This window comes from Charadrius vociferus, unplaced genomic scaffold, assembly GCF_000708025.1.
Source record: "Charadrius vociferus isolate BGI_N301 unplaced genomic scaffold, ASM70802v2 scaffold532, whole genome shotgun sequence".
Classification (NCBI taxonomy): domain Eukaryota; kingdom Metazoa; phylum Chordata; class Aves; order Charadriiformes; family Charadriidae; genus Charadrius; species Charadrius vociferus.
This window is the reverse complement of record NW_009647271.1, coordinates 1977503-1991523: the sequence shown is the minus strand read 5'-3', so window position 1 is coordinate 1991523 and position 14021 is coordinate 1977503. Positions and strand designations below refer to the sequence as shown.

The 14021-nt window shown below is 36.6% G+C and overlaps 1 protein-coding gene across 1 annotated transcript in view; it reads right to left on the bottom strand.

Annotated features, from left to right (window-relative positions):
* Positions 1–14021, bottom strand: part of B3GNTL1 (UDP-GlcNAc:betaGal beta-1,3-N-acetylglucosaminyltransferase-like 1) — a 114759-nt gene that overhangs the window by 77935 nt on the left and 22803 nt on the right. The window contains exon 5 of the mRNA XM_009880014.1: positions 2226–2321. Within this exon, the coding sequence (XP_009878316.1) occupies positions 2226–2321 (96 nt within the window). The remainder of the gene's footprint in view (positions 1–2225; positions 2322–14021) is intronic.

The window sequence follows — 14021 nt, the reverse complement described above, 5'->3', positions numbered from 1 at the left end:
TTTTTCACTACAGGAAACTGCTGGAGACAATATGCTGTAAATTAAAGCCAATTTTCCTGAATTCCCTGAAGGACTGCTCCTCCCAGAGATTCTACAAATCCATTAGCAAAGGCCCATCGTTATAGTTTTCTTGTTTATTGAAGAGCATTTAAAAAAAGTACATCCAAAATAAAATGTACGGTCTACTGGGGGCAGGGGATTGGGACAAATCAGGCCTAACCTTACATAATTGATTTATGTCCTGATTATTAGAGAACAGCTGAGATGGTTTTTACTCCCAATTCCTCCTCCCTCCATGCTTTTTTAAGTCCAGGGAAATCAAAATAATTAACTCCCTACCTGAATTTCTGATCAGAAGAATGGATACAGAGGCAGGAGAGGTGCCATGTGCTGACAGGCACTGCTCTTGAAATCAAGCAGTCGTTTTTGCAGCAGAGTTAGAAAAGCCAAGCTTCCTACAGGCTTGTGTCACAGCTGAAGCTTATCTTATGATTGGGCACCTAAAAAGCTCTGTCCAAGGAGATTTCTGTAGTGATCAACAACATATGAATTGCAGCTGGTGCAGCACAATCTCTCCTAGCTTCATACTTCCACAGCATTTTAAGAAACCTAGTGTTTTTGAGCAACTTCTATTTCTGCACTAAATTTGGTAGAAAACAGGCAGCAAGTTTAAAAAAAAATAATTAGGAAAACATAAAATAGCGTGATTTTATAAATCTCATCTTGTTAAAAAAACTCATGGACAAGTAGCATGAGTTCTGCTATGCAGCCTTCTAGTTCCAAACCCAATATATTTAAAAAAATTCCTCATCTATTTGTAAAATGTGTGAATCTAAATCATATGTAAAAATAATGGATTGCACATGCTGCTTGATTAAGGCTTTAAGAGATATTTGTAGGCACATAAAATTGCAAGGGACTTCCCAGGTCACTGTATTTGCATCCTGCTATCAGAAACACTATATTACATAATCTCTTCCAGAAGACATACATCCCCATCTTAAAATGCTTTTTCTTTTTGCGTACTCCCCCTCAAATAATCTCAGAATATTTCTTTTGATTTCCATCTTAATTCATTAAAGACCCCAGATGAAACACTTCAGATTGTGTAGGATTTTTTACATCAAGCTTTTCTTTCTCTTCTTTTCAACAACACAGTAATCCAGATGTTGCTCTCAAATTCAGTGTTTTACATCTGTAATTTTTTATCTAATGCTATACTCAGAGGTATATCCATTCCATGGGTAACTTTTTCTGTAACTACTTTTACTTGGTGAATTACAGGGAACCATAATACCACTGCTGATTTTAAAAAAAGGTCTACAGATTACTTCTTGTGTTACAATGCCCATACCAGAGCCTGTAAGAATGTCTTTGGGGGTTAGGGTAATGGGGAACAACACAGTTTACAATGAAGTCTAACAAACAAGAGTATGTTAATCTTTTCAGCCACTTAAATCCAGGAAAATCAAAAGCAAATGTCTTCCTACCATAGCATCACAAAACCCAACCCCAAATACTTGCATCTTAATGCCTCCTGGGATATTTTCTGCTAACCATCCATTAGATTTCTTATAATGCTCAGTACACACATTCCTCCACAAGCCGGATTGATTTCTTCCAAAGTTTAACTTGTTTTTGCCAAAGTCTCTCTTCGTTCAGCATTGGCTGCCTGCCTAACGAAACAACCTTTCTTTATGCCAAAACTGTCATCTTCAGTTGCACAAGACGCATCTTACTTACAAACATGTATAATGAACCCAGTGTTTAATGCTTCAAGAACTGCTATTTTAAAATGACCTCTAGCAAAACTTAGACAGATACAGAAGCAGTCAGTATCTAACGTTGGGGAGGAGGGAAATCATTCTCAAGAAAGATTTTTTTTTTCCTTTTGTATTTAAATACACCCTTTAAAAAGAATACCCTAAACTAATTATTAGAACATGAAAGCATCTGCATTTGACCACAGACAGCACTGAGAAACGTAAGGCTCACTCCGAACCTGAAGTTGAAAGCTTCCTTCTCACTCAGTGTGAAGTCATCATTTCATAATGATCAAAGGCACCATAAACTTCTCTCTCCTTGAAAAGACTAGCCTTTAAATATAAGAATCTGATAACCTTAGTGAGTTATCAAGTATTGCTAGTGATTGAAAAAATCCATCTAAATAAACTTCTTGCTCTATTTTTGTGCTGTAATTTCAGTCACATCTGAAACAACAATACCTGTGTAAGAAGTTGTTCTTCAGTCAGATTATTGATCCAACGAGTATACCGTTCAGTAGACTCCAGTGGCTCTCTTCTGACTTGGCAACCAATAATCTAAAGCAAAATGAGATAAATTACATAGTGTAAACTGCTGTACACCCACATGGCAACATGATCATAAATTAAGTATTCAAAACATGAGAACTCCAGGAATTATCTATACAGTCCTTATTAGCCCCCTTCTATGTTCATAATATAACATAATATAATACGTTACAGTTGCTCTGCTCAAATGTTGAATAGTTACAGAGGTTTCAAAGGTCTCTAGAAAATTAACAGTGAGAAGTCTTTCCAATAACTTCAGTCTTGGGAATATCTGAACCATTTTGGTTGAAATTTTCAAAGGAAAGTCATCCAGAGGCAGACATCTAGAATTCAAAATGTCAACCAAGAAAGCTGAAGTTTGGCAAATGAAAATTAGAACTTGAGTAACACCAGACAATTGTACTAACAGTGCTATGACCTGTAATACCACACATTACTTATAATTCATATAAAATAAGAAAAAAAAAATCTGTATTCTGATTTGTCTCATTCATGGTAGAACAATGTAGACACCCCATTTTGATTCATTCACTGAAGTACTATATACCCATTTGAGCTGTGTTGTCTTCTCCAATACTGTTCTGTAGCTGTGTTAAATATCAATTATAAATTCTGAACACCTGCTGGCATAATAAATAGCTTCCAATATGCACCAAATGCAGAATATTAGAAGGATTTAATATTATCTGTAACCGCATAGACGTATATTAATACAATTTTATACAAACACTGTTTGCTCTACAAATCTCTGGTTAGACACGGAAGAAGCCAAGGAGAATGCTGGGAATGGGAGTGTGGCTATACAGAACTCTGCTGTTCACTACTCCCGATGGTCTGCACTCCACCCTAAGCCTTCAGGGTATTACAGGACTTAATTATATAAGGTAAATAATCTGATACTGTTATATACCAACTACTGCTCTCCTGTCATACTACAACGGTCTATTTCTCTTCCAGATTTTGATGGGTACTTCCTCTTGAGGACGTGTTCCTTCACTAAAATTAATACCAAAGCATAGGTATTAGCATTTCTGAACACTAATTTCAGATAATCAAAATCTGTTCAAGAAGAGTGTGGAAAACTTACTTGGTTTATTTTCCACCCTAAGCATTCATAAGGAACGTAACTGTATACATTGAGTACAGCAAGTATAAATCTTTCAGGTATCTCTATTTACAGAGCTTTAAACCCCACACAGACGTAAGTAGTCAGGCTGATACTTTTGATGTGGGAACAAAAACACCAGGAAGAGATCTTGCTGGGGGACTGCTGGCAATGAAACATCACAATTTAGAGTATGATTAAATACAATCAAAGTAACAAGCATGGAAAAAAGGAAATCGCGATTTGCTTATCCCATAAAACAGAACGTCTCTGAACTATGAAATTTTCCTCAATGACAACTATGAATTACTGTGGACAACCTTAGTTCCTACCCAAACTTTCTCCTGAATTACAGCTAAGTAATACTAAGACATTTTCAAAAGGTTAACCCAAAATTCTTTTCAACTGAATATCAATCAGAAAAGTTCAAAGTTTTTAAAGGGGACACTCCACAGACATAAAAACTTCACAGAAGTTGCATCAGATGTACATATATTCTGTTCTGTGAGGATGATTTTTATTTAAGAATAGAACTATTTACAGAACTCTTGCTAATATTCATTAACCATTTATTAATAATTAATTACTTCTTCTAGAAGACTATCTTCTCTTGCATATTCTAGGATTTTATAACTTAAAAAACACTTTACAAATCTATGCATGAAAGTCAGAATGCAAAAATTACAAAGCACTTTTTGCTTGAAAGGTATTCTAAAACAATACAATATGGAAACTTAGTTTCTTTATTCAAATAGTCACAGCCTAAGCTGAACAAATACAGAATCACAAGCAGCTTTCATGAGGTAGGGGATAAAAAGGAGGATCTCCAATTTTTTTTTTCTGAAAACCTGGTTTTCAATTAGAGCCAAGTAGTAAGTGCAGTCATACAATTTGAAATTTTAGTGAGAAGCAGAGGACAGAGTTTCATATTTTTATATTAATCTCTAACCAGTCTGACCCTTTTCATAAAAGCTGTTGATAGTTTAAACAGCCTAAAAAAAAGTTGAATCCAGGTGCTCAGCCAAAGGACTGTAATTCCCTAAAGTCCAAAAAACAATTGGTTCATATCTCAAGTCCTTATGCTTCCAGAGAAAATTGAATGGATTTGATCAATTATCTGTACATACACTCAAGAAGTGAAAGCAGACAGAATAACTGCGATTAAATTGGATCCTGACGGCTCTTTTCTGTATCATACATCACTTTGTGCAATTTCTAGAGTTTGACTTACACTCTTAGCCAAAATTTCCTCCTCTTTCCATATAGCCATATAGTAATCCCATTGCATGCTCCAATTTACTTCTCTGAATTTTGGCTTGTAACAATGATTTTGTACTTACTATTTGTAGGTCTTAAAATACTTTGAGCCTTTTGGAATTGAAAACACCATAATTAGGAAAAAAATACTCATCAAATAAGTTATTTAGGAATTACTGTAATTGCAGTGATGTAAATCCAGAACAGAATAAACAATACTATAATTTGGGGCAGAATCCTTGGAAATGTTATTTTCCAAACTTCTTCAGCAACTGACGTGCCTAACAGCAAGACAGAGTGAGAGGATAACAATCTAGAGCCTTACATACAAACACACTAATCAAATTTAAAAACTATTTATTTTTTTAAAAATTTTTTGTACACAGCAATTTTGTTTTCTCCAGCAAAGCTCAACCTAATGTTTAGAACAATAGTAAAACTAGTATAAGATACTGATCTAGAAAAACAGATAAAGAAATACAGCAGAAATTAACAGGACTGGCCTCTGACTTTTAAGAGTCAGATGCTAGAGTAATTCAATATTTCAAGAATCAAATTACATTTTTTAGCTAGTCCAATGAAAACTTAGAATAATCATTAGGGCAACCCTTCTACTGTTGCAATTCAAAGTCTCTTTAGCAGCACACTAAACTCCTAAAGGTTCATGGCATCAAGTCTAAATGTGGTTTTACTAGAATTGATGGCAAGGGGTTTGAACAACAAGCTATCTCCAGAGCAACGGATTTCACTTCCATGACTAAACAGGACACAGTTGATGATTCTTGGTCCTTGAATTTTCCAAATAAGAGTCCAACAACCTCTATTCTGCAATCACTAACAAAGATAGAAGCAAGCATTATGTTGACCTACTCTAAGATCAAGGAATACTGAAAAGGAAGAACAGTAAAACCAATGCTGAGAATTACTGTGAGAAAGAAAAGCTGCTTGATGGAAAAAGTAAAGAAAATTCAAAATGCAACTTAGGAAACCAAAATTTTCTGAGACCTCACATGCTTACTAATGTCCTAATTTCTCTAAATGATATTTAGTATATCATACCTTCTCCCCCATACCTTTGGCTTTTCTTACTCTTTTCTAGTTTGAGCTCTAGAAGGCAGGTGCTGTTGATGACTGAATTGACTCCAATGAAATTGATACAATGATAAGGTTAAGATTTCACTTTAATGTCTTCTTCCTTACACACTGAATAGTATCATTATCTAAACAACAGAATATCATAATACATACTTAGCAATCCTATACTTGTTTCATATATGGAATTAAAGGAAGACAGAGAGGAAAAGAGGGACCAATATACTTTAAACTTCACTAAAATACCCCAATAGTAGTGGCTTTAAGTTTGCTTTTTCTTAAAGTTACCTAAACATGCTACATACACATAAAACAAAAGTATTTATTTCCAGAAGAATTCCTAACTATTCCTATAATCTACTCACTCACAAACAAATTGAATTGCTCTCTTCACTCCTCCACCTCACCCGAAAAACCAAAGCCACAACAACTACCTGACAATTCCTTTCTTTAAAAGCAAGGTGCTCTTAGTGGCCTTTCCTAAGATTTCCGTGGATGTACCAAACCCACCAGCAGGGCACATAAAAGCAAGGATCCCCTCCTGTAGAAGGTGGTACTGTAAAACATCATTTAACCGCAATCTTTAATTATAGTGATATCACAGCAAAATACACTTAATATAACTGCATGTTATTGGGAATAGTGATATCACAGCAAAATACACTTAACAATATAACTGCATGTTATTGGGAGCAGCTGCATTTTGATCTTGCAACACAGCAGGAAAATAACTACAAACGCATAACAAAGTTAGCATTTTGTAAGAAGTGAAATGTTCACACTTCCCTCTACCCTAACATAACAGCAAAACGTTCTGCGCAGTACACAGACTTCCTGCTTGCTTTTCATTTTCAGAACCAGTACCACTCAAGACTGCTTTTAGCATCATCTTAAGAGACAGGTTTTACAGACAAACCTTAAAATTGTCACTAATCAATCAAATTTATCTCTAGATCCTCACACCTTTCTGCTCTTTAGCTGTAGCATTCATCACCCAATGGGACTCTGACTGGGATGCCTGACTTACATGGTTGCAAGATAAACACCACCAACATACAGTAACTCAACCTGATTCTTCGACACAGCTTCTGTAAAGCATAGCTCATTTAACCAGCTTCTTTCATCCAAGGAAAATTAGGATTATTTAGAGTACAAACGGCTTCCGCTAGTTCCCCAGTGCAAGGTGTGGCATCAGAAGCAACTGCACAGTTTCCCATTTCCTTCATGTCTCACACAGCTTTTATATTTACTTCACTGAACATTTCCTTATAGCTTTTAAGTTGAAGTGAAAAGTTTTTCTCTGTTGCTTTTTTCATAAGTTTTAAAATACTTTGATAAAATTATTTCTGGCCTATTTTACACCTGTTCGGGCTTCCAGAAGACAAGAAACTCTCCATGTTAGAAGCATTCTTTTCAATATTGTGAGTATCTGTTTCTATGTAAAAATGGAGTTCATCCAAGCTTCAACTTTTTGATCTTATTAGGCAAGTTTATTTTTATATTACAAATGCTAACTGTACACTGGCATATACCTGTACCTAGATTAAACTATGTAATATTTAAAACAAGTGCAATACACTTCTTATTCCAACTGGAAACTTGATGTACTGCAGTATTAATATTAGTTGTATAGGAAGCAGTAACATGAACTGTAAACAAAAAAATCTTCTGGCTCATAGCAAAGGACTACGGCAGTTCACGGAAGAGCAAAGCTCTGATCAGGAGAGAAAATCATGACAATCCTTTCTGCTACAACATCAGATGAGGTAATTCACTCTCTAGACAGATAACTACTTTATGTTTTATCTTTACTACCAACAAATGTATATGCTGAAAAGCCATACAAGTAACTTTAAAAAACAAATGGCTTAAAATAAGCTTTGTGGGAAGAAGTGGCGAAATATGAGCATCTAGCTTATGGCCCTACTGTCCTGCCTGGCCTCCCGCTCCCACTTCACAGAAGGACCCGGCCTCTAGTATGGGCCAGTCCTGTCTAGACAGTCTCAGGCAGCCTGAGGTGTCAGAATAGCATTCTATGTCTATGTTGTGGCACCTGAATCTCTCTTCTCTAATAATTCCACCACTTCACATGATTAGGAGTGGAGTTAATGAATTGTATCTGAATAAAATTATCAGAATTGAAGTCGTGGATACGTGCTTTATGCCACTACCTTTAAAACACTTTCAGGAGTTACATCTCTCCTATGGAGAAAGGCTGAGGGACTCGGGTCTCTTTAGTCTAGAGAAAAGAAGATTGAGGGGGGATCTTATTAATACATACAAATACTTAATGGGAGGATGCCAGGGGGATGGGAGCAGTCTTTTTTCAGTGGTGCCCAGTGATAGGACGAGGGTAATGGGCATAAACTTGAACATAGGAAGTTCCATCTTAACATGAGGAGGAACTTCTTTACTTTGAGGGTAGTGGAGCACTGGCACAGGCTGCCCAGAGAGGTGGTGGAGTCTCCCACTCTGGAGCCATCCCAAACCCGCCTGGACGCCGTCCTGTGCCACTGCTGGAGGTGCCCCTGCTCTGGCAGGGGGGGTGGACTAGATGATCTCCAGAGGTCCCTTCCAACCCTGTAACTATAATACAATTACAACAGTACGTATAATCGCATAAAACTAGAATAATGGGGTTATCCATGAAACAGATGCTCTAAATTGGTCACAGTACACTGGGTTAGCCACGATGTATGAAATACAAATCAATGAGCACATTCAACTACTTGTTGATCAATACAAAGTTCAGAGTTATGACCACATTCAGAGGAGCTAGGCAGGATTATCCCATACGTTACAAAATGGCACTATGAGCACATATAGTCACTGTTCTGTGAGTTACAAAATTGTTCCACTGAAATACATGAGTATTTCAGTCTGAATCAGCATTCTATACCCAGCAGCAACATCAGCCATCCGCTTACATGCCTTAACTTGTTCCAACTTTTCACTAGTGTTTGTTTTTAAATGCAATATTCAGGTAGAGATTATTCTTATTTTCATGATTTTAGGTTTTTATGTTTTCCCTCACACATATAAATGGAAAAGGAAGTGGGTGAGAGTAAGCAAAGATTAAATGAGTTGACAGTAATTAAAAACAACACACTTTCTGCAGAAGTGGCACTTTTTTTAAAAAGAAAAAAAATCACTAGAACTTCCCCTAGCACAAAGAATCTTTCTTATTCAGGAGAAAGACTATGGGTCAGAACCCTTCTGTTGTACTAAAGAGGAAATGAGGATGAAAAAATAATTGGTCTCCAATTTTAACCAATTTTTTCCATCCCAGTTTTATAAAAACAGGAAATTAACAAAGGCAAAAGTATAAACTCTCTATAACATAGTAGCCACCTAGCGCCTACTATATACATACATATGATTTCTTTATATATTATATTTTCTTTTAAGGAACTTTGTTTAATGAAGTTTTTTTAATTAACCAACCAATAATGATATTGAAGCAGGTATTGGAAAAATATGTATTTTTAGCAAGGAAAAATCTACTGCTCTCCAGTACTAAATTAACTGCTTTCCTCAACTTCTGATTCTGGTCAAGTACAAAACTTTCTACACACTGAAAAAAAGCACGCAGTGTTGAGTTTCATATTAGAAATATGACTGAATGACTTAAACCTCCTAGAAGAGAATGCAATTAACTACTTAGTGAAGCTTTAATTAGAAGTATCATGACATCTGATCCTAGATAATGTTCTATGAGAAGAAAGACTGTTCAAATAATAAGCAATACAGGAAGGATTCTCTCTAGTGCACACCTTTTTCCCCAACATACTGTTTAGAGTGCCCCCAGAGGGAAATTTCCTAAACTAAAAAAGCTAATAGGGGACATTTACCTTATCCTGAATCTTTAAGAGTTTTTTTTTTGTTAATGATGCCTACATCTGGATGTATAAAGGAAAGGTAGATGCCACCTGTGCAGTCTCCAAACTCTACTTTTATTATTTTTGTTGTAATAATTTCCACACCACCACTGCCCAGCTGATGTGACACTGCAAAGATATCCTGAAATTCAGAAGCAAACTTGACAGAGTGAATTTCTTTTCAAGTAGACTTACGAAATAGTGCTTGTAGCATAATTTTTAATTGCACAGCTGTGACTCAGCATTATCTCGTCCGATCATCCATTTCTCACAGGAAACATGATTAACACAATCTTCCACAAGTCTTTATTTGTAATTTACAACAGCTAGAACTTTATTATGTTAACTAGCATGACTGTAAAACTAAGATTTAACCATATATAACCATAGTAACTAAAATACCTGCTTTAATCAATAAGCAATTTATATGGCACAGCAACAGCTAAACAGACTAGATATTTATACCAACAATCAGCATTTTGGATTTTGACCTTACTGAAAACAAGAATTAAAATTTATGTTGTTAAAAGTACTAAAAGATTTTATTTAAATTATATTGTGTTTTTCTAGAGGTCCAGGGCCTCTTATTTTTTAATGCAGCAGAAAGATGAAATGATTGAATATATCAGTGGCTGTAAGAATGATCTTGTGACCATCTTTTAGTGTAATCAAAAAGGAAAAATACATGGAAGGAATATCGTTATGTGGTTAAAATCTTCTCCAAAGTTATATACTTAGGGAAGAAGGTGGTAAAACGTATTTTCTCTCCCCCTCATTTCCAACAAAGGAAACTGCGTTCTTCAAAACACGACACCTATGAAGTGATTTGCATTAGGTGTAAAGACACAAAACACACTCTAGGGTATCTAAAACATTTTTTAAAATTACAAAGTACGTTGATGGTGATGACTCCCCAGAGAATCCTTTAGGTCAGATGAATATCCATTTTCACAGATGTTCTTATCTTGTAGCAATCCATTTTCAAGAACACCTGTTAAACGTTCTACTTGGCACTGGTTCAAGACCAAAGTCCACAATAGGATGTTACATGTTTATTTTCAGCACATAAAAAAAAAGATAGTAACTAAAAACCAAGGAGGTCTGAATCTTCTTTAGTGAATTTATATGAAAATTGAGAAGTCAAGGTGGTGTAATCAGAATGAGCCCAGCTGAGCATCACACTACACGTACATTTAAAAAGGATGTTGTCATGGTTATGAAATCATGAAGTAGAAAGATGACATTTTTAGAAAAACTTCAAGAAAGTATCACTGAAGAGATATTACAGCAAGTCTGTAGATACTACAGCACATTAAATGAGTTTCAGAAGTCGTTACTGAAGTTAAATGAATAACCCTCTGTATTTTGATAACTAGCTTAGATGGGAAAAGTACCAGGCCTCCAAAGCCCTCATTCAAAATCTGCCATCCTGGGATAAACAGACAAACATCCAGCTGAACCTTTATAAATACACTAGTGCACACGCAATCTGAATTTGATGCAAATTAAGTAAACTCTTTGGATCTTGTCAAGATGCTTATACAACCAGTCTTAAGCTTTGCATAAAGCTTAAGAACAGTCAAAAAGAGCATTATGTTTGCACAATTTCTATTTTAAAACCAATTTTTGTTGTGTCTGTGGCTTTACAAAGTATGACTGGATTAATAATAATTATCACCACAGCAAAATACCTAAACAAGAGGAGGAATGGATCTTGATTTTCAAATGTTTCATGCTTCACACATAGTTTTAAAAATGAAATATGCTGGAAGTCTACATTACAGTCAGACATTCAAGAATATCAAACTCCAGTAATAGCAATTGTTTGATGGGGTTAATGGCATGTGGAGGCCATATTAAACACAAATTTAATTACAAAGTGGTGTAAGTTGGGATGTTTCTCATTTGGGATATTTGATTAAATGTAGAACAGACTTAAACTGACACTGTGACTTTGAAAATGCACTGCGGTTTTTCAGAAATACCAAATTAAAAAGAATCTTTAAGGAAGCTGCCTAATAAAAAGCAAAGACACAGCTGAATTCCAGCAGATCTGGGTGATATACATGGAAAGGCCCAATTAGTGAAAACCATCGTAAGAATAATACTCTCATTGTCAAACAAAGAATTTTTGTATTCTTCAGTGCAGAAAGAGAAAAGGAATCATATTTTCTCCTCTTAAACATACTCTACTGTCACCACTTTAGAACAAAACCTTCATACAACTGATGCTCTAGTTTCTACCCTCCATACCAAAGGTTACTGAAATATTATAAATAACTTTAAAAATCTCTAATCACAGTTTCCTGAAGTCATAAATATATTTTTTTTAAGTATTTATATTGGATAGCCTTAGTATAGAGTTACATTTTCCATAAGCTGGAGAAAAATTTTAAAGACTTATGGTGTACTGTATATGGCAACTGAGTATAAAGTATTAAAGTTCTAATAATGAGAATAGTTAGAGTAGTTCATGAAAATATTTCACTGGACATTTTTGTCTCCTGCATCAAAAATAAACTGATTTTGGACAATTGACACCTCAGGAATATCACCTCATTTTTCCCTCTGTCCATAACAAAGATGGACCAGAGCCTCCTCAGATCTACTTAGCCCATTTAGTGGAACAAATTCCTATTAACAGGGTTAAGCAAACAAATTTGATCTACTCGTCTGTCCTTCAAGACATGCCAGTAGCCAATTCATTTCTCCTTAATAGCTGTTAGATGAACTAACGCTTATATTAAAGCTAAAGTGTATAGGCACTGCTTGCTAGGACATGCTTAGGCAACACACACTGATCTGTCTCAAACATGCTGAGCAAGGGAGACAGAAGGAGAGCTGATGCAAATTAATTAAAGCAAAACAAATATTACTCAAGTTCTACACGATGAAGATTTTAATCAAGTTCACATCTAAAATAAAAGCATTTCTTGCTAAGCTATATGCAACAACTGGAACACAAAACAATAAAAGGGAGATTGGTAAAACCTGGACTTCAGTAGAAGGCACAGAACGAGAGAAGATCACCAACAACCCTTCACTTGATGCACACAGGAAGGACAGAATGAAGAGCTTTTTCTATCACATCGAACAGAGAGGTAATATTTCAACATTACATTGTTATGTTTAATGACAGTTTAGCGAAGCTTCACATATGTTTATTATCATTTCACACCTGCAAAATTACATACGAGATACTACTTACCTATTTTTGTAGTCCAGACTAAAACACTGTATAATTTAAGTAGAGAAAAGGTAATAAAATCTCTTAGGAATAAAAGCTCGGACTACAGAACACTGTTGTTGACCACTTCCTTAAAACAGTAGATGAGGAATGGCAAAGCCACACTCGAGGCAAATTTGCATCTTCTCACTCCTAAATGAAGTCCTTGTTCATTGCATCACACTACTTCAATTAAATAAGACCTGCTCATAGAATCATAGAATAGTTTGGGTTGGAAGGGACCTTTAAAGGCCATCTAGTCCAACCCCCCTGCCATGAGCAGGGACATCTCCAACTAGATCACGTTGCTCAGAGCCCCATCCAACCAGGCCTTGAACACCTCCAGGGATGGGGCATCTACCACCTCTCTGGCCAACCTGGGCCGGTGTTTCACCACTCTCATTCTAAAAAATGTCTTCCTTATATCTAATCTGAATCTTCCTTCTTTTAGTTTAAAACCATTACCCCTTAGTCATATCACAACAGGCCCTTCTAAAAAGTTTGTCCCCATCTTTCCTGTAGGTCCCCTTCAGGTACTGGAAGGCCACTATAAGGTCTCACCAGAGCCTTCTCTTCTCCAGGCTAAACCACCCCAACTCTCTCAGCCTGCCCTCACAGCAGGGGTGCTCCAGCCCTCAGATCATCTTCACGGCCTCCTCTGGACCTGCTCCAACAGGTCCATGTCTTTCCCATGTGCCCAGAGCTGGACACAGCACTGCAGGTAGGGTCTCACCAGAGTGGAGTAGAGGGGCAGAATTACCTTCCTCGCCCTGCTGGCCACGCTTCTTTTGATGCGGCCCAGGATGCAGTTGGCTTTCTGAGCCGTGAGCGCACATTGTCGGCTCATGTCCTGCTTTTTATCCACCAGTACCCCCAAGTCCTTCTCAGCAGGGCTGCTCTCAATCCCTTCATCCCCCAGCCTGTACTGGTATCAGGAGTTGCCCCAGCCCAGGTGTGTGAACCTGCACTTGGCCTTGTTGCACCTCAAAAGCTCCCAAGAGTAAATCTTTTATAGGCAGGTATAACCTCAGTCTGCCCGTGTTCCAGGCTGACCAGAAGCTGTAAAGCTGCTGTGAGAGCAGATACAAGCCCTGCTAATACTACTGCAGGGCAGGAAATATTAGCTAGGGTTCAGCACTGCTCTAATCTCA